Below are 19,753 nucleotides of genomic sequence, written 5' to 3' on the forward strand. Positions count from 1 at the left end.
TATGAAACACAAGAAGTACATGATGCTTAATACGATCTGAAAATCATTTACCATGTGCGGCGGCTAAAGGAGGGCGACTGGATGAAGGGTGCGACGGGCTAGAGAGATTTATCAGGCTACAATGGGTAAAGGGTGTGACGAGCTGGAGATAGAAGCTGGCTGCGACAGTGTGGCGGTGTGGGTAGTGAAAATCGGGAGAGAGTGTATTTGATTTTGCAGTGTATTTGATTTTACTATCCTGTCATGTAGCTCATGGAATTTACATTAGGATTGTTGACATGTTGAAATTTCATTCGTTGTCGTTTAACTACTGAGAATGGCGTACCTGTTGAGAAGAGAGATTCAAATTATAATAATGAGATGAGAATTTTGTGTTACATCTCACTTATCTAACATGTTTTAATTATTATAATTTTTTTAAATTTTTATATAAAATATAATAAATAATTTAATTTTTTTAAAATTTTTAAATAAAAATATATTTTAATAATATTTTATTCAATTTTTAAGTTTAATATGAAAAAATAAGTTTAAAATTTCCACCTTCTTGTGTATATATGAACAGAAAAAGCCTGAAGGCACCTCGAGTATCTCTCTGCGTCTTTAGGGGTTAATCTCTGATCCGACCCTCTCGCAAAGAAGTTGGACGCGCTTGGGAAAATGTCGGCCCTGGCCCTGGGCCGTTGGGCTTCGCGGTTCAAAATATTGCATTCGCAGGCGACGCTATTTCGGACATCCTCCTCCACCTACTTCTTCACCAGCAGCACAGCTAACAAGAGTGAGGATCCGGTTCGACCTGAACCGCCTCCGATCCGGGTCTCTCTAACCGAGTCGGCTGGTAGAGGCGTGTTTGCCACTCGGAGAATTGGAGCCGGAGATCTCATCCACACCGCGAGGCCCCTCGTTGCCCACCCTTTGCTTTCTACAACTCATAGCGTCTGTTACTTCTGCCTCAGAAAGCTGAAAGCTACTTCTCAAACTCAAGCTATCCAGTTTTGTAGCAATGAATGCGAAGAACAATCCATGGTATATATGTTTAAGTATCACCCACCTCGTGTTTGAAGTTTTTAATGTAAGGATGTGTACATTGACGAGGCTAGTAATATCTGTGCTTCTATGCAGTGTTATTCTGGAACTATGAACAAGGTCCTTTGTAGCATGTAAATGGGTCAACAGACTTGAACTCTAGCAAGCGTTGTGGAGTCAAGCATAAACCTTGAGTGAACTAGAAAAGGCTTTAAATAGACTCAATTAAACAAGAGTTTGCCATTTTTGACTGCCAAATAAGAATCTTTTTTAGGCAGTTTCGTTAATTGATAAGTTACCCTTGAGATTTCATAAACTATTAACGATTCATTCACCACCATGTAATGGGACAAGCAGGCTGCAGGATGTAGACTGATTCTATAGAGAATGTTGCTTTTCAGGGAAAGCAGAATTGATGAATATATATGGTATATTATTATTAAAAATGATAATTGCGAGTATCTATGATTTTGGCCGCATCTAATTTTCCCAATCTCCTTTTGAATTTTTGTGGTTGTGTCATAATTTTTCTGATACTAATCATGATGTAGAGCATTAAGGACCCCGTAATGGTGAAGGGACTTATGATATCTTTCTCTATGAGAGGTACCGTGACCCGATGATTTCTTTTTTTGGGCTAGGGTGTAGGGGGGATACAATTAGTTGCAGTATATTGCTGAGAAAGGTTGGAGTCCGCTGAAGTTTGCAGAAGAGAAATTTATAAGCCTGAGTAGGACAACCTTGACCACCATATTCTATGGCTACTTTTTAACTGGATGCAAGAACAAAGGATAATACTAAGCAGAAAAGTTTGATATTTGAAAGGACTAACTTGTCCCTCTTGTGGAGAACTTCCTTTTTATCTAGGTGTCATGTCTTTCTTTAACACGTTATCATGAAAATTATTTTCTGAGCTTACTCTTTGTTTTCAAGAATGGATGTTAGTCATAATGTAAAGAGATATAAGAAGTTACCAGTTGGTTTGAAATGTGAATCATTGATGGCTCCTTATAAAAATTAAATTATGGCTATATTTTCATGGATTTTAGGGTTTTTACAATGTTGAGAGGAGAGCAAACTGGTCAGACTATGATAATTATTGCCGGTATGGGAACTTCTCTGAATGACTTTTATTTCCACATGCTTGATTTCTTGCTCTTCGATGTCTTTTTATGAGGATTCATTGTTTTTATTTTATATTAATCTTTGATAGACCATCATAGTGCAACATGTACTGTCGTATGATATAGAAAGATTGCCTTATTTACAAGGTTTGAAACTTCGCTGTCTACACTTGAAAACACCCACAAAAGCTTCATGGTACTTTAGATTCCTTAATTTTCATTATGTATTTCTATAGAATGCACGGTTTGAAGTACCCACTTCTGGTGAAACGGTTAGCTTGTATGGTCATATCAGGAGTTGCAGCTGCTGACAGTTTTGACATTCTTCAACCGGAAAGTTTATCTCCAGTAATGGTTTCAGAGGTGGGAAAATAAATTTTGAGTTCTTTGTGCTAGACAGTGTTGGGAGTATGATGAAAATTTGTGTAAGAAGGATTCTAACGGTGCATTCTGTATGTTTCTTTTTAATACTGTAGCACTTTAAATTCTTTAGTTTGGGTAATGCTTGAATACTTTGATTAAAACTGGCCTGATTCTGTCGCTGTTTACAAGGGGGGGAAATTATTCCTGAAAAGTGGGTTTATCTGAATCATGCAAGCATGTGGTACAATATCTTTCCTCTTTTAATCTTCTCCCAGAAATCTAATTTGTGGTAATTGACTGATGCTCTCTTAGGTACTGTTTGGCCACAAAGAATTTTCATCTCAAACACAAAATTCTCATCTCATCATTACAACTTTCTCAAATTTCCATACAAAATATAATAAACAATTTAACTTTTTTCTTATTTTTTCAAATCCCAAAATAATAATAATATAAAAATATAATATTTTAATATTTAATTTTAAAACTCAAAATTCTCATATGAGAAATCTCAGTGGCCAAGCAGAACACTGTAAAGCAATATCAAGACTTATATGTTAAGTTCTATTGTGAAGCTTCTTTTATCTGCTTGTGTTACTTAGGAGATTAGGAGTAAAGAAATTGATAAATAAATGAAGATTTGATCGACAAATAACTATAGTAAATTCGTTGGTTTTGGACATTGTCCATTCTCGTAGTAATCATCCTATATAGACATTTTACAGATGGAAGAGGGGTTTAACTTACTAAGGGGTGCCTTCACAAAGGCAAATATCTGCGATGAACAGGTAGCTTGTATCCTCCACATGACACAAATTTATGTTTAGTTTCCATCCAGTCGTCTGTTTCACTTCTTCAGTGCCTTTTTTTTTTTTAGTATATCTCCTTGACATTACAAGTTCTAACCAAGACATGGTACACTAGCGTTTTGGCACGTATTCGTATTAATGCGTTTCGTGTTGAATTGGCTGGAGGATTGTATGAAGATCTTCTTACATCAGCCGCTGCCTCTGTAGAAGCTGAAGCTGCTGTTGGTAATGCTGTGTATATGCTTCCATCGTTCTACAATCATGACTGTGGTAAGCTCTCCCTTTTTCAAACTTATGCCAATTCCTGCCTTGTACAAAGGACTCGTGCACACTCGTGCACATTATTGTCGTTGGTCATATACGATTTTATAACTGAGCAATCTATTTTGGGTTTATCTACAAATCGAGATGACATGCAAACAGAAGTTCATTTTTAACCACCGTGTTTACATGTGAATGCTCTGCTTATGAAGAGGAGTTGTCACAAGGATTGATTTTTTCTGTTTAAGGATCAAAATAGCAAAGGATCTCCATAAGATACCCCTGCAATATAATTCATGCCTTTATATGACCTGAAAAACTAAATTATCTGCTATCTTGCTGCAGATCCCAATGCACACATTTTATGGATTGAGAATGCAGATGCCAGATTGAAGGTCCTTCGTGATGTTGAGGCAGGTTTGTCGCATGTCATGCAGTTATAAGTCATTTACTTTTGGAAGGACTGGATAAGGGAATGACAAACTTGAAAATATGCTGTAAATATAGGGTGTAAGAGTGCTGCACCAGTTGGACAACGAGACCATCTCTCCTTTTTGTGTTGCTAGATAGATTGACAGTTTCTCAAAGGCTGTCCAGTTTCTCTTAGATGAAGCATGTATCTTCATGCTTGTACACGGGAGCCCTTCTGAACTGAATTTATTAGATTGAGGAAAAGGAGCGTATCAAGTTTGTTAGTTGAGACAAAGCATTGTTATGATTATATGCACACCTCTGGGAAGCTGGGTCAGCTTTAAGCTGGATTATACACACTTGGTGAACTTGTTTACGCAAATCCTCAATTAGGACATTAACACCAATCCAATACAAACTTTGTTTGGCATTTTGCAGGAGAAGAGCTTCGGATCTGCTATATTGATGCAAGTATGGATCGTGATGCTCGGCAAACTCTCCTGTCCCAGGGGTTTGGTTTTCAGTGCAATTGTTTTCGGTGCTCCTCTGGTGATTAAGAGTCATTCCTGTTCCTTTGAATGCGTATGATTTGACATTATCCGCGTATATTTTGCATTCTCTGATGCTTTAATCAGTAGTGTACTAGTTGTTTAATAAGCTTCTGTGTATCAGTGGTAACAAAAGGTCCCCTAGCCGCCGGTAAAAGCACCATAATGTTAGAGATTTTGAAATTTTGAAACAAAATGCTGGTACGCGGCTTAGTTTGTCTATTTATTTTGACCGATATGTATTTAATTTTTAATTTTTTTTAACTTAATGATTAAGGAAGTAACTTTTAGTGTATTGATGTATTTTTTTTTAAATATTTAAATATGTTAAAAAAATATGAAAAATAAAAGAGAGTAAAATTTGTACCATGCGGCATGCCCAACAATCATTGCTGGGCGGCAGCCTCGCATCACTCTTTTGAAAGAAATGAGTTGTTTGTTAAATTTCATACACATTTTATTAATCGCACTTTGTGAGATATTAGTATCATCAGCCCCGAACTTTAAATCCACAACCAAATTAGACCCAAAAAGCTTATCCAAACTAATTATATTATAAAAAAAATTTATTGATTATCAATTTTTTCATTATCTAATAATGTCTTATTAGATAATAGGTTTACAAGTAAAATATAATAAATAATCTCTAATCATATAATATTACATTATAAAATGATGAGAGAATAATAAAAATTGAGATGATATATAACGTTATTCTTATATAATTTATAAATGCAGCCACCAAGTGCTTATCAAAATAAATGCTGCCACAAGTGGAAGCAAGCTAGCCCCTATCTTAGTTTCCCCATTCACTTTTCATAATGTGATAAGGTAAACCCAGCAAGAAAAGGTCCATCCTGTCCTGCCCAAATGGATTTGCCTGCGTCTTTCATTATTTGCTCCGGGCTTCTGCATTTATAGGGGCCAGGTTGTCCATCGATCATTCATGGTCATCTCGCTCTCACGATCCAGAGCTAGGTTGAAAATTTTTGTCATGTGTGTATTTGATAGAAAAAAGGGTTGTCCATTGCCTCCTTGAGGGATATATAAGAGTTCCTAGTTATAGCATTAAGCAACCGTACGTGGTTTTTCAAAAAAATTTAAAAAACAAGGTGCGTTTGCCGGGAGTCGAACCCGGGTCTATTGCTTGGAAGGCAATTATCCTAACCGTTGGACTACAAACGCCTTTGAACTAATCTTCCTTGCTTTATGGTATTCTTCGTTAATCAAGGGACAGTCGTTATCTAATTAATATGTAATCTCTATGGCTACAGTATATATGTATGATATGGATTTGAATATGACACATATCATGGTACATTTTAAGTGTTAAGTAATGTTACTCTTCGTTTTAGATTTTATCATTCATAGTCACACCATTGATATGATACATTTCAATTAGCTTCGTATGTTTTTATTTAAATGAACAGTCATTTAATATGTGACATCAATGTCAAATGAGGCATTAGGCGAAAATTAGAAAGCATTTATATTTTTATCATAACAATTACCTATTAAAAAAATTATTATAACAATTAAATATTATTTTAAAAGAAAATAATTATTCATCAACTTCTTGCATTGAATTATTTTTTCGATTTCTCTTTTCCTTTAGATTTTCACATCTATATTCATTTTTTAACCTCTTAATTTAAGATTCAATGTTCGTGTTTTTTATTAGACATATTTAAGATTGAAACAACATACAAGCAAACAAGTAAACTTACAATGAAAAAATATATAAAAACCTAAACCCACGAATGGAATTGAGAATTCATCATTTGCTTTCTTTCTTCATCTTTTCAGTAGGAAAAGATCAAAATACTTTTTGAGGGGGCCTAGTTGGGGTAGGACTTAGGCAACTGCCGGCCCCAATCTGAACTGAGCTGCCCCCGGTCACGTACTAAGCAACAAAATCAGTAGTAGACGAGAGCCAGGCCCGTTCCATAGCCATCAGCCCAACCCACCTCTTCACACCCTTTCTCCCTCAACATTTCCCGGGAAAATTTATGGCACAGAAGACCAATCAAAGAAGTGGAAGAAAGAGAGTTCCCGCCATCTTAGCGGTTGGTGGGAAGTGTGAAGGGGTGGCAAAAAGAGAGCCACCATAGAAAAATCTCTCAGAAGTTAGAGTATCCAAATTTACCTAACCCTCATCTCCTTCTCCCTTAAATTCACCCCACCTTTCTTTCCCTTTAAAACCGAACTTAACCCATCTTTTATCGTGCAGAGCTTAGTTAGTTTACTTGCTTTTCTTTTTTATGCAGGAAGTGTTTAGCTAAGGTTTCAAGCCAACCCACTTTTAACTGCAAAACTTATAGTTTTATTTTTTTTTTTCATCTAAAATTTTTCTCTATTTTCTCGACAAATGATGGGGGCTTTGTTCCTAAATTCTTCGTCAGTTGCACTGACTAAACTCCCAAGAGTGTCCGACATGCGTGACCGGTGCTTTCTGAGGATGAATAAGAATGTGGTGTATTGTCAAGGAGGTGGTAATGTAGTAAAGTCTACTGGGTTTTCTTCGGTTATGGCAGGAAGACAAGCATTGGTGAGCACGGATCAAAGTGCAGTTTTAAGAGATGCTGGAAGCTTGGTTTTGTCGCCAAATGGAAAGAGCCAGGCAGAGATTGCAGTGAAGGATTTGGTGCCCTATGGAGAACCATCCACCCCTTCGGTCGAGGTGCATGATGGTATTGGAATTGTCAAATTTCTAAGAGGCAAGACGTTTCTTATCACTGGTGCAACTGGGTTTCTAGCAAAAGGTATGTGTATATATTATACATATAAATATATATATATATATATATATATATATTTATATATATGCGTAACTAAGCATTTTCATTGACATTGTATTAAGGTTTCCTCGATTCAAGTATTTCTCTTTTGTAAGTGTTGGATCTTCGATTATCAATAGAGTTGATTTCTTTCTGTCTGTTCCAAAATAAATAAAACAGTTTTTATTGAGAAGATTTTACGGACAGAGCCCGATGTGGGTAGAATGTTTCTTTTGATCAAGGCAGAAAACAAGGAGGCGGCAATGGATAGACTGAGAAGTGAAGTATGTTCTGATGCCCCTATCTCTGGAGCTTTTCAAATTTCTATATCAGTTTAGTGAACTTCATGTCTTGGTCTTGAATTAAGATGTTTGATTTGTGGTTGTTGCTTTAGATCATAAATACAGAGATTTTCAAGTGCCTCCAACAAATTCATGGAAAATCATACCAATCCTTCATGTTGAGCAAGCTAGTTCCTGTGGTGGGTAATATCTGCGAATCCAATCTTGGCTTAGATGAAGATTCAGCGAACTTTATTGCAAAGGATGTCGACGTAATCGTAAATTCTGCAGCGAATACAACATTCGACGAAAGGTCAACTTTTCTACTACAAGTTCATGTTTACCACTGAATTTCAAGATCTTCAAATTATAGTTGTTTTAGAATTTAGAATTTGTGCGACCGCAGATATGATGTTGCTATTGATATAAACACAAAAGGACCTTGCCACCTCATGGGCTTTGCGAAGAAGTGCAAGAAAATCAAGCTCTTCTTGCAAGTATCAACAGGTAAGTTTAGAGGCACATGCTGTGGCAGAAAATAGAGGTGTGAGGAACCCACTTTTATAAAATTGAGTTACAATGGACACTGGAACGATTTCTGATGGTCTATTTGAAACATATATCACGTGACATGCATTTCATTGCTTTATTTGAAGCTTATGTTAATGGACAAAGACAAGGAAGAATAATGGAAAAGCCATTCGGTATTGGAGATAGTATATCAAGAGAGATTTTCCAAATTTCATCAGGATCCCTCCCTACATTGGACATCGAAAGTGAAATGAAGTTGGCTTCGGATTTCAAGAAAGATTCTGAAGTAGATTTAGTGGCTCAAAAGATGAAAGAGTTGGGTCTGGAAAGGTGATGTTTCTTCTCTCTTATTTTCCTCTCTATTGCTTCATTTTAGTTCCCAAGAAAATAGAAACACGTAATCCTTGATCCAGAATGCTTCACAATTCACATGTTGGATTTCCACTTGGAATAATAGTGTACTTGAATTGAAATTGCTAGAAATATAAGGGAATGATATTTGGTATTTTATCAGGGCCAAAATATATGGCTGGCAAGATACTTATGTTTTCACGAAGGCTATGGGGGAAATGATGATTGACAAATTGAGAGGAGAAATACCGGTTGTCATTATTAGACCCAGTGTTATTGAGAGCACTTGCAAAGAGCCATTCCCTGGATGGATGCAAGGGAATAGGTATCCCCTACTCAGCATCTATGTTAACCTCTTTAGTGCATGCAGTTGCTTTGATCTTAGCGGAACTAACCTTGTCTCCACTCTTCTCCACTCCTACAGAATGATGGATCCTATAGTCCTGTACTATGGGAAAGGGCAACTCACTGGTTTCTTAGTTGATCCAAATGGAGTACTCGATGTAGTAAGTATTAAGTAAATACTTGCATTGCTATACTATATATAACTTTTCCATGTTTTTGGCTAGCCTGCCTGGTTCCTTTTTATCAGGAAAAAGATTAGCTAACAAGTTCAATTCAATCCATTTAATTCGTGCTTCTATGTCAATAGAAAGCACACCATGGCAAGTTGGTCTCTTGACGTACTTGTTGCAGGTACCAGCAGATATGGTTGTTAATGCAACCCTGGCAGCCATTGCAAGGCATGGAATGGCCCAAAAACCGGACATCAATGTATACCAGATTGCTTCATCTGTTGTAAATCCGCTAGTTTTCCAAGACCTCGCGAGATTGCTCTACGAGCACTATAATTCCTCTCCATGCATGGATTCAAAGGGTAGGCCAATCCAGGTTCCATCTATGAAGCTATTTAGATCCATGGAAGAGTTCTCTACTCACCTATGGGGAGATGCTATTCAGCGAAGTGGGTTGACAGCTATGGCCTCTTCAAATGGGAAATTGTCTCAGAAACTTGAATTTATTTGCAGAAAATCAGTAGAACAAGCAAAGTACTTGGCAAACATATACAAGCCATACACATTTTATGGTGGAAGGTAAGTAATTAAAGCTTGTTTTCTTGACTGGTGATAGAGTAATGTGAATTTTAAATAACAATAAGACCAAGTAAACCTCATTTAACAAGCAAAATTGTGGAAAGTGTTCATTCCAATTCCGGACGGATCGATTAACACTGACAAAACCTACAAAACATAAGAAGATGTAAGGGATCGGAGTTGGCTGCTATGTGGCCGGGATAAACTTCGATGGTTAACTCAGATCTTTATTCTGTTTTCTATTCAAACTCCTTTATGCCAAAAAGAAGAATCTTCTACCTTATTGCTTACTGTATTATTTGTGGCCCATATCCTTTGGTGCAATAGGCTGTTCCCTTATACATTGGAAACCATGACCTACTCTTCCTAAATATCCTCTAAATCTTTGACCAATTCCATTTAGATGGAATTCAATGAACCCCCTTTCACGTCAAGCCCACTATCCGAATTCATTCCATCACTTGGGCCAACAGAAAGTATGCTAGACTTACCGATAATCTATGGTTCTGTGTCTGGTCCTTCTCTTGCAAAAATTTATTGACTATATACATAAGTATCTATATTAATGCGCCGCAGGTTCGATAGCAGCAATACTCAAAGATTAATGGAGAGGATGTCTGATGAAGAGAAGAGGGAATTTGGATTCGATGTGGGCAGCATAGATTGGAGAGATTATATCACAAATGTCCATATTCCGGGTCTAAGGACGCACGTCATGAAGGGTAGAGGGATGGGTAGCTAAGTACCATTCATCTTCTTACATGTAATCACCAGCAGCAAGGTCCTGCAACCAATTGTAATAAAACAATGTTACTTTCGTTTTTTTTTTAGAACTTATAAATTGGGACAAAGAGTGTTCCCTGAATAATCTATACTGTATTTCGATTATAAGGCAAGGAAAACCGAAGTGTTGCCTTAATATCTATGGTGTAAACAACCAATGCTCCTGTAATAGGATTCTAATGAAATGGATGAATCTTGTTACCTAATTCCTTTATCTTCACTTGCATTTCTAATTGGGCAGATTTCGTTGGGTTTGGTTGTCCACTTACATTACCAGGTTAGATAAAAGGGGGAACTCGAAGATCTTGGTGAAACGGAAGTACGTGGTAGGTCTGGGTGTAGATCTAAGATGAGAATTCCTTGCCAAAGAAACGAAAAACTAAGAAAATAAAAAGAAATGCAAAAGTAAGTTGGATAGACAAGGCTGGCTGAGTCTACACCAAAAGACACCGTCTGGAATAAGAAAGGCCAGGTTTAATCCATTGTAAGTAGGTGGCGAGTAGCGTGTGAACACTAGGGGTGTAAAAAAAACTGGTGAACTAGTAAAACGGACTGGACTAGATCAGACCAGATTAAATTAGTGGGATTGGTCCGGTTCCGAGTTTGGTTCGGTCTTGTATAAGTTTTATTTTTATTAAAACTGGTCAAAATCGGTCCGATTCCATTTTTCTTTTTCTAAAATCGGATCGGACCGTTTCATATATATATTTTAATTTTTTTTATTGTATATAATTTATATATATAATGTATAATTATATATAAAATAGTTTTATATTATATGATAAATTAATAATTAATATAATATTAAATTTTAAAATCTTATATCATTTTATTTATTGTATTAATAGTTATACTAATACTATATCACTATAAATTATAATATACTATAATATATCACTATATTACACATTATAATATATCATTATAGTCTATAAAACAATTATAATATATTATCACTATAATATTATATATTATAATATACTATATTATATAATATAGAATATAATACATTAAAATCAGAAAATTAGATGAAAAATTGATAAAATTGAACTACTGATTTAAGAAGATAACTAATGAATAATCCATTTTTAAAAAAATAAAACCGATACATATTGACTCTGCCCTAAATGGATCGGACCAATCACACCCTTAGTGAATACTGAGAGTACTGGTATTGTACTAATCAAATATAGTAAAATAAAAAATATGGCTTATCTTTTATTAAATCTGCTGCATTGAAGCAAATGCTTTCAAGTAAGACAGTTATAATAAAAGTTATATTTGGAGAGCGACGGTTCACTGACTAAAAATAAAAAATAATTTAGAAAAGTGGTTCAATTTTCAATGCAAATCGTGTTGTATATCCTCCACTGTTTTGCATTTAGCATGTCTAAGCAACTTTTTACTTTTTGATTACTTGGGGGATTTTAAGGTTATGGTTAGTTATTGAGAATTCTTGTACGAAAATTTTGAATTTTAAAGTTAAATATTAAAATATTATATTTTAATATTATTATTATTTTAAAATTTAAAAAAGTTAAGAAAAAATTGAATTGTTTATTATATTTTATATAAAAATTTGAGAAAGTTGTAATAATAAGATAAAAATTTTATATTTAAAATGAAAAATTCAAATGGTCAAACAGTATCTAAGTTTACATGTCTTTGTTATTTGATTTATACATATATATTTTTAATTCGAGCACATAATCGATTAAAGTAATGTTCAATTTTATCATTCTAAAGTATCAGCATTAGGATTGAAAAAATATATTTGTTAAATAATTAGGTTGAAAAAAGATAATGCCAGACAATAATTAAATTATTAATTAACATATAGGTAACATAAATACAAAATTTGAAAAAAAATATAAAAGATTATTATTAAAAAAATAATTTTATTTGGCTAGTAGATAAATAATCTAATCTAAAGTTATATTTAGAATGAAAAAGGTAAAAAACAAATAATGTGATTTTAGGCAAATTTTAGTTTTAGTTATGGCTAGACTATTACCAATTCTCTAGCACTTCTACTCATCATGTTTATACCTCAAAATAAACATAATCTTTTATTTTTTATTGTTGATAAATTAAAATAATTATTCTACTCATCGTTCATACATTACACATTTGATAAAAAAATCATATATAATAAATAGTATAGAGAGGATGAATAGAATTTTTTGAATAAGGTATAGCGCAACCAACCGTGCGTGCATTAAAATAAAATAAAAAATTTAATTTTTTCAAATTTTAAAATAAAAATAATATTAAAAACTTATAATTTAATAATATTTTATTTAATTTTTAACTTTTATCTCAACTAATCTCATCTTATATAAAATACAAACTGACCCAATTTATTAAATTAGCATAAAAGATGACAAAATTATTGCTTAAAAGACATAAGGAAATATGGCATTAAATGTTATTAAAAAACATCGTTAGCGAAGATTTGGAAAATCTTCAGACGGACGAGATTGCAATTAATGTTCTAATTAAAACCGTCGAAAAAAAGGGTACCTTAAAAAATAAATAATGTCAAGTACTTAGCTTTAAAATACACTCTGCATTTAATTGATTAAATTACTCTATTTTTAAATTTATGTATAGAGCACATCATAAATAGTTGAAATGATAATATTTAAATATTAAAATTTATTTTTTAAATTATATTATATTATATAAAGTAAACAATAAATTTATTATCTACGTCAAATTATAAATATAATTTTTCTTATTTCCTCCAAAGGGTGGGATTACTTTGCCGTCTCATCCTTATCGTTGGACTTATCATCCAGTGTAAAATTTTTTTTTAATATTCTTTTTATAATTTTTTAATCACTTTCTTAATCATTAAATAAAAAATAAATATATCAATATACTTAAAATCATTTTTTTAATCACTAAATAAAAAAAATAAAAAATATTTTTTACTTGAGCGATACCGCCTGGACGGCAAAATAGTTTTTTCCTTCCTCCAAATTTACATCTATCACAATAGTTTTTCTCACTTATTTTTACATCAAACGTAAGGATATTTTTCTCCTATTTTTCTATGAATCGGTCATACAACTTGTTATCAATCAAGTTGATTTTACTTTTCGGGGGTTAAATTAAGCTAAGAATCTAATAACATAGTTATTCTGTTCACTTTATATACCTTTTTTCTTCTATCTAGAAACAAAAATACATTTTTATGGAACATATATATATTGCACTATAAACCCATAACAGACAGACTCTGATCATGATGCAATTCTATAATCAGATATTTTTTTTCAGTAAGATATTATACGTGCTTTAGATAGACTTGATGATCACATAAGCTATAATTGAGAAAAAAGAAAAGACAAGGAAATGAAATGAAAGTAAAGTAAAGTAAACAGACCTATTAATTTTCCACTATTTATTTGGGTAAGACTATATGGTTAATGGTTAAAGTTGCGTGTACTATCTGGTAGTTGTTGAATTTTTCAACATAGAATGTTGGCTCTCTTTTTCTTACATGTCTGGTGGTAGTTAACTTGATGCGGTGATCTATTAAATTTTAACAGAGATGCTATGGACACACACAAATTTCATAAAAGATTTCACACATTACTGTTATATCAGATTTTTTTTTTCAAACAAATATAATTTTTAGAAAAAAATCTAGTTACAAGTATAATTATATATTAATATATATACCAATCTATTGTGATTAGATAAAAAGTAGATTTTATTAAAAATAGTGTTAATTTAAAATTTAAATATAAAGAAATCAATATTAGTACACAGATTAATACGCAACTTTAATTATATATAGCAAAACTCTTTTTTTCTCCCCCCTATTTATAGGTATCATCGGCGTCGTCCCTAACCTTATCATTGGAAGTTACAATCCTTGACGTCCTCAACAGCAAGTTAGGAGAATTAAAATTTGGAATAAAGTTTCTATTAAAATATTAGAATGAAATATTTTATTATTAATTTTATTTTAAAATTTTCTATATATTAATAAAGTAATTATATATGTATAAATTATATTTTAAAATAACATTAATGCCACGTCAATGTGAGATCTTTTGTAAGATTCTTTTATATTTATAATGTTTTCCAAATTTTAATAATTTTAAAAAAGTGGTGCCACTCCACAAAGGAGGCTATCGAGACAGTCATAGAATAGACAATACATTTTATCATTTTTTGTTTAAATACTTTTTTGAATTAATTAAATATTTAAAAAAAATAAAAATAAAAAATTTATTAAAAAATACTTACTTAACCATTAAATAAAAAAATAAAAAAATAAAAAACTCAATCCGTAGTCACAATCGTTGATCAGTATATTATAGGAAAGTTTTATACTATATATATTCAATTAATTATTATGTACTTTATTGTTTTATTACATTATTTAAATAGAAAGAAAAATAATAAATCAAATATGTTGATTATACAGTGATATGATTAGACTTTCAGGTGATTTTCTTTCTGTTCAAGGTAGGCTGGATAGATGGCCCGGAACTAATTTTAAGGCGCCCCTCGTCTACGAATAGTTTGCGGCTTCCTAGGATAGGCTGAATCAACTTTATTACATTAGGAAAAATATAGTTATAGCATAATTGTATTATATTTGTATATTAATATGATATAATTGGTTAAAAGGTAAATTTTATTGAAAATAGTGTTAATTTAAAATTTAAATATGAATGAATCGGTATTGATATATAGATTAGTACGCGACTGTGCTTTTATAGAGTAAAACTCTTACATCTATTCATTTCCATTGTGAAATATCGCACAAAGTGCACTCTTATTGAAGTATTTAAATGTAAAAATATTGTACTTTTTAACTATTAAACTAATAAATATTCACATTAGATTAAGTAAATGATAGCTATAGTAAATTTTAGTTATAATAATTTTAAAATTAAAATCAAATTTGATAGTTACGGCACGCGAATCAAATATTTATTTTCTTATTTTTTTTATAACACTCTCTTTTCTCTTCATCTATATCCATAAACTTTCTTTCGTTTTTTTTAAATTAAATAGTAAAACATAATAAAATAAAATAAGTTAATAATTAAAATTTGATAAAATAAAATAAATTAAAAATTAAAAGAATTAAATATTTTATACATTATTAATTACTCATTACCATATAATAAATAAATAGATAATTTCATGCATAAATGTGATGTGAATAGTTAAAGTTAAATTTATCTTATATTATTTTATTATTATATAATAAAAAATAACTATTATAATATGGGGACTTATGTAAATAGAATAGCTAAAATTAAAATTTATTTTATATTCATCAAAAGTGTCCTTTATATATGCATAATCTAATAACAAGGTATTACATGAGAGAATAATGCTCTTTGTTTTGACAAATGGGCCTTGATAATTTTTTTTACTGATTAAAAAAATATTTTTAAATAATGTGATTTTAAAAAATATATATGTAAGAATACAAAACAAAATGAATGAAAAAAAATAACAAAAATAAAAAAAGATAGGCCATAGTTTGGTAAGGAAAAAAATAAAAAATTATATATCTATTCTATTATAATAAGTGGTTATCTAACTGCTACAGTAATTTTTCTTATTTTTCCGTCAACTTTTCTTATTTTTCCGTTAAGTTTATTAAGTCTGTTACTTTCTTATTTTAGTAATACAATTATCTTTTTCTACCTCTCTCTCATTTCCAATTTTCTTGAACCTCTATACAACTCTTCGATGTCTGCCTCTCTATCTACTCCCTTCTCACACGTTGTCTCAAAAGACTTAAATATTAATTTGAGTATAAATGTTTAGATCTGTAGAAAAAAATGGGCAATAAAAAACAAGTACAAAATGAAAAACAATTTAGAAATAAAAATACTCAGATCTGAACAAGATCTGTTCAAATATTTCAAGATTTAAAAAAATTATATCAAAACACATGATTTAAATTTATAGTCCAACATCTCAAAAAAACCATAAATTTTATGCATTCTTTGAGTGTGGTGGTAGTATTTATTGTGGTGGCAATGACGCTATTTTTATTTTTTTATACCATTCTAATATATCTTGATTTTAATTTTGAATTAATCTTTTATTTTTTAATGTATCTAAATATGTAATTATTATACATATCGACTTATTATTATCCAAAAATATTTGCTAAAGCTTGTTTGTTTTTTTTTTCTCTATGCATTAAATTATTCATTAATCAAGTTTTTTTTTTAAATCATATTATTTTTGTAAAAAATCTATTTAACTCAACTAGACAAATATGCTTTACACGTGCTCTTGACCTTGACCTAGTAATATATTACGTGAGAATGTAAGTAGAAATTTTAATTATATATAGTAAAATAAAATAAAAAATTCGCTGCCCCATTTACTTTTTGACATTGCCGATGAACAAAATTCAGAAATATTTTCAAATTAAGTAATGTGAAAGTTGTTTTTGTTTTTATTTATTTATTTATGGTAAAAAGTTCAATTTGAGAATTAGGAGTAAAAATGGAAATGACGAGACTCTCCTTTGTGATAGCCTTCTGATCTTTATAAAGGAAACGGCCTTGTGTGGAATATACGGAATTGCCATATAGGAGCAACATCATGAGTTTCTTGACGAAAAGCTTTGGTGCGGAAAAAATGATGATGGAAGTCGAGATCATTTCAAGAGAAATCATCAGACCATCTAATTTACGAACATCACTTCATTTTCCGAAACCATACAAACTCTCTTACTTGGACCAATTTGTGCCCACACTCTATTCTCCACTTATCATCTTTTATCCTAACAACCATACTCATTCTAAAAGTTCTCAATCCTTGTCAATTCAGCTAAAAGAGTCACTCTCAGAAACTCTAAATCACTTCTACCCCTTTTCTGGAAGGACCAAAGACAACTTCTTTATTGATTCTTTCGACGAGGGCGTTCCATTCAATGAGGCTCGAGTCCGTTGCCATATGTTGGAATTCCTTCAACATTCTGAAATCGAGTCATTGAACCAATTTCTTCCTTGCTTGCCATTCCACAAAGAACCAAACCCGGAGGAAGCTGCCCAATTAGCCATTCAAGTGAGCATATTTGATTGCGGTGGAATGGCAATCGGCATGTGCGCGTCACACAAGATTGCAGATGGAAGCACGTTGCGCCCTCTCTTCCTCCATTGGGCAGCTGCGACAGGGGGGCCTGTTAAAAAAGTATTGTATCCTGATTTTTCTGAGGCATCATCGCCAACGCACTTTCCTCCACAACATGTATTGCCTCAGAGCTTGGTCTCTTTAGTTGAGAGTATTTGCTTTATTGAAAGCAAGTACAAGACAAGGAGGTTTGTGTTTGATGGGAGTGCCGTAGCTACCCTAAGAGAGAAAGCAAGGAGTGAACGAGTGGATGACCCAACCCGAGTTGAATCGCTGACTAGTTTTATTTCTAAGCATGCAATGGCTGCTTCTAGAGTAATATCAGGTTCTCCAAAGCCAACTATTATAAACCAAGCAGTAAACATCCGGCGACTAACGAAACCACGCTTACCAGATAATTCTGCGGGAAATATCTTTTTAGAAACATCGGTAGCCCTTGATCGTCATGACTCAGCAATGGTCATGGGGATACAACTAAGTGGCTTGGCGGCATCCTTGAGAGAAGCCGTGCAAAAAGTTAATAGTGATTACGTAAGTACTTTGCAAGGTGACCAGGGCTTTGAGGTCTACTGCGAGTTCATCCAAAAACGGATGACAGAAAAACTAGGACAAAAATACCCAGATGTGTACACTTTCTCCAGTTGGTTGGGTTTGGATATCAATAACTTAGATTTTGGATGGGGGAAACCCATTTGGTCTGGGATCATGGGGGAGGTCAGTCCCACATGTAGGAATCTCATTTTCTACAAGAAAACGCAATGTGGGAGTGGAGTAGAGGCATGGGTGACCTTGGATGAAAAACTGATGGCTATATTGGAGAATGACCCAGAATTCCTTGCCTTTGCCACCCTAAACCCGGCATGGGTGTTAAGCCAATAGGTCGGAAATTGTATTCCAAAACTAGTTTTGGAAATTGTATTCTAAAACTAGGAAAGCTGCTCATGCTGAGCTGGTGTGAAAAATAAGTTAAGAGGTGTAGGCTGTGGCTGCACGTACGGCTTGCACTCTCGCCATGATGAAATAAATTATATTAATTACTAGTTTGTGTGTGTTTTTTCTTCATTAATTGAGCTTATTTTGTAAACGGTGTCGATTTAGCATTTTGATTTCTGAAATTTGAGTTTATACAGAACTTCGATCTCTTTTATTTTACCTTTTTTTTATTCATTTGGAATAATTTCATTTATCATACTCTTAAATATTATAATTTTATCATCTTTTAATGGGACTTTAGGCTATTAGAAAACTAAAAAAATATAAAGATGAATTTTATTAACTACAAGTCGATAAATAAATACACCATTTATTCTTAGACAACATCATCGATCGTTATATATTTACTAGTTGAAAGCAACGTGCAATGCACGTTTGCTTAGTTTAAATTTAATTCTTTTTGTTAAGAATTAATTTTTTATTAATAAAAATATAATGTTTTGGTTAATTAAATAACTAACGATATAATATTTATATAATAAATAAATAATTACACATTGTGGTATATTATAAAAGAATAGCATTAATAGAATCTATAGTATGATCTTATAAATAAACATCGCTCATAGTTTTATAAAAACTATTTGAGATAATTTTAATTCTAGGATGACAATCTAGTATTTTTCTCATCTTGCATTACTTCAATAGAGAGGACATTAAAATACATATATTTTTTCTCATTCAGTTTCTCTGGATTTATATAAACTTGAATCTTTCAAATTTTTTTTGATAATTTCTCCACAACGCTTTTAACATATAGTCGATGCTCCTATAAAATAAATTTTGAATAACAGATTAATCAATGATAATTTCTACTTATCATTTCTATACACCATACTTATTTTATTTTTTTATAATAAATATGTAGTATATAAATGATAAGTAGAACAACTTAATAGTTTAATAAAAATATAATAAAATAATAAATAATAGATAATATTAAAATATATAAAATATATGATATGAAATGATAAGTAATATTTTTTGTGAATTAAACAAATAATAACATTATTACTGAGATTATATATATCATTCATAAAATAAAAATAGTAATTAGCGCAAAGTACCAAAAAACAAAATATCTTTAGGCTTAAAGAAAAGTATTAAAAGAAAATTTTTAAATAGGAACTGTCACACTCATTAAAGGATTTATAATTATTTTCTTTAATGGACGTAGAAATTAATGTGTTTTTTACCAGCCTTTATTGATATGCATTTTTAACACCCTTTGTAAGTGTTCCTTTTTCTTGGAGAATGAAGTTATTTTATT

At 31.9% G+C, this 19,753-nt stretch overlaps 3 protein-coding genes and 1 non-coding gene across 7 annotated transcripts; 3 read left to right on the forward strand and 1 right to left on the reverse strand.

Annotated features, from left to right (window-relative positions):
- Window positions 1-552: 552 nt before the first annotated feature.
- Window positions 553-4,837, forward strand: LOC122277627 (histone-lysine N-methyltransferase ATXR4). Of its 4 annotated transcripts, XR_006229044.1 has the most exons (8): window positions 553-1,026; window positions 2,076-2,131; window positions 2,387-2,513; window positions 3,239-3,308; window positions 3,413-3,592; window positions 3,929-4,000; window positions 4,091-4,327; window positions 4,433-4,648. XR_006229044.1 is itself a non-coding variant. In XM_043087706.1 (7 exons), exons 1-7 carry the CDS (start codon window positions 661-663, stop codon window positions 4,580-4,582), a joined length of 1,017 nt encoding a protein of 338 aa, XP_042943640.1. In that variant the 5' UTR covers window positions 553-660; the 3' UTR covers window positions 4,583-4,837. The 4 variants fall into 4 exon arrangements, 3 of the variants coding, with proteins under 3 accessions (XP_042943640.1, XP_042943642.1, XP_042943641.1); XM_043087706.1 differs by lacking the exon at window positions 4,091-4,327 and having other exon boundaries at window positions 3,929-3,996; window positions 4,433-4,837; XM_043087708.1 differs by lacking the exon at window positions 4,433-4,648 and having other exon boundaries at window positions 4,091-4,426.
- An 818-nt stretch (window positions 4,838-5,655) lies between these two features.
- On the reverse strand, window positions 5,656-5,727 carry TRNAG-UCC. The gene has a single exon. It is a non-coding gene; the product is annotated as a tRNA-Gly (tRNA).
- A 906-nt stretch (window positions 5,728-6,633) lies between these two features.
- Window positions 6,634-10,565, forward strand: LOC122275600 (fatty acyl-CoA reductase 2, chloroplastic). The gene is made up of 9 exons (XM_043084722.1): window positions 6,634-7,304; window positions 7,500-7,603; window positions 7,714-7,913; window positions 8,007-8,107; window positions 8,257-8,461; window positions 8,646-8,807; window positions 8,907-8,988; window positions 9,179-9,576; window positions 10,153-10,565. Exons 1-9 carry the CDS (start codon window positions 6,911-6,913, stop codon window positions 10,316-10,318), a joined length of 1,812 nt encoding a protein of 603 aa, XP_042940656.1. The 5' UTR covers window positions 6,634-6,910; the 3' UTR covers window positions 10,319-10,565.
- Window positions 10,566-16,941: 6,376 nt separating this feature from the next.
- LOC122276705 (stemmadenine O-acetyltransferase-like) lies at window positions 16,942-18,651 on the forward strand. Its single transcript, XM_043086609.1, has one exon. The coding sequence runs from the start codon at window positions 16,960-16,962 to the stop codon at window positions 18,367-18,369; it is 1,410 nt and encodes a 469-aa protein (XP_042942543.1). The 5' UTR covers window positions 16,942-16,959; the 3' UTR covers window positions 18,370-18,651.
- The last annotated feature ends 1,102 nt before the right edge of the window (window positions 18,652-19,753 follow it).

This window comes from Carya illinoinensis, chromosome 9, assembly GCF_018687715.1.
Source record: "Carya illinoinensis cultivar Pawnee chromosome 9, C.illinoinensisPawnee_v1, whole genome shotgun sequence".
NCBI classification, from domain to species: Eukaryota; Viridiplantae; Streptophyta; class Magnoliopsida; order Fagales; family Juglandaceae; genus Carya; species Carya illinoinensis.

What these genes read in the sequence shown, in the direction of transcription:
- LOC122276705 (XM_043086609.1), top strand. Translation starts at nt 16,960, where the DNA reads ATGAGTTTCTTGACGAAAAGCTTTGGTGCGGAAAAAATGATGATGGAA.
- LOC122275600 (XM_043084722.1), top strand. Translation starts at nt 6,911, where the DNA reads ATGATGGGGGCTTTGTTCCTAAATTCTTCGTCAGTTGCACTGACTAAA. An exon ending in TGGATAGACTGAGAAGTGAA is followed by an intron (nt 7,604 to 7,713) that starts GTATGTTCTGAT and finishes TTGTTGCTTTAG; the next exon opens with ATCATAAATACAGAGATTTT. An exon ending in CTTCTTGCAAGTATCAACAG is followed by an intron (nt 8,108 to 8,256) that starts GTAAGTTTAGAG and finishes CTTTATTTGAAG; the next exon opens with CTTATGTTAATGGACAAAGA.
- LOC122277627 (XM_043087706.1), top strand. Translation starts at nt 661, where the DNA reads ATGTCGGCCCTGGCCCTGGGCCGTTGGGCTTCGCGGTTCAAAATATTG. An exon ending in CTCCAGTAATGGTTTCAGAG is followed by an intron (nt 2,514 to 3,238) that starts GTGGGAAAATAA and finishes GACATTTTACAG; the next exon opens with ATGGAAGAGGGGTTTAACTT. An exon ending in GTTCTACAATCATGACTGTG is followed by an intron (nt 3,593 to 3,928) that starts GTAAGCTCTCCC and finishes ATCTTGCTGCAG; the next exon opens with ATCCCAATGCACACATTTTA.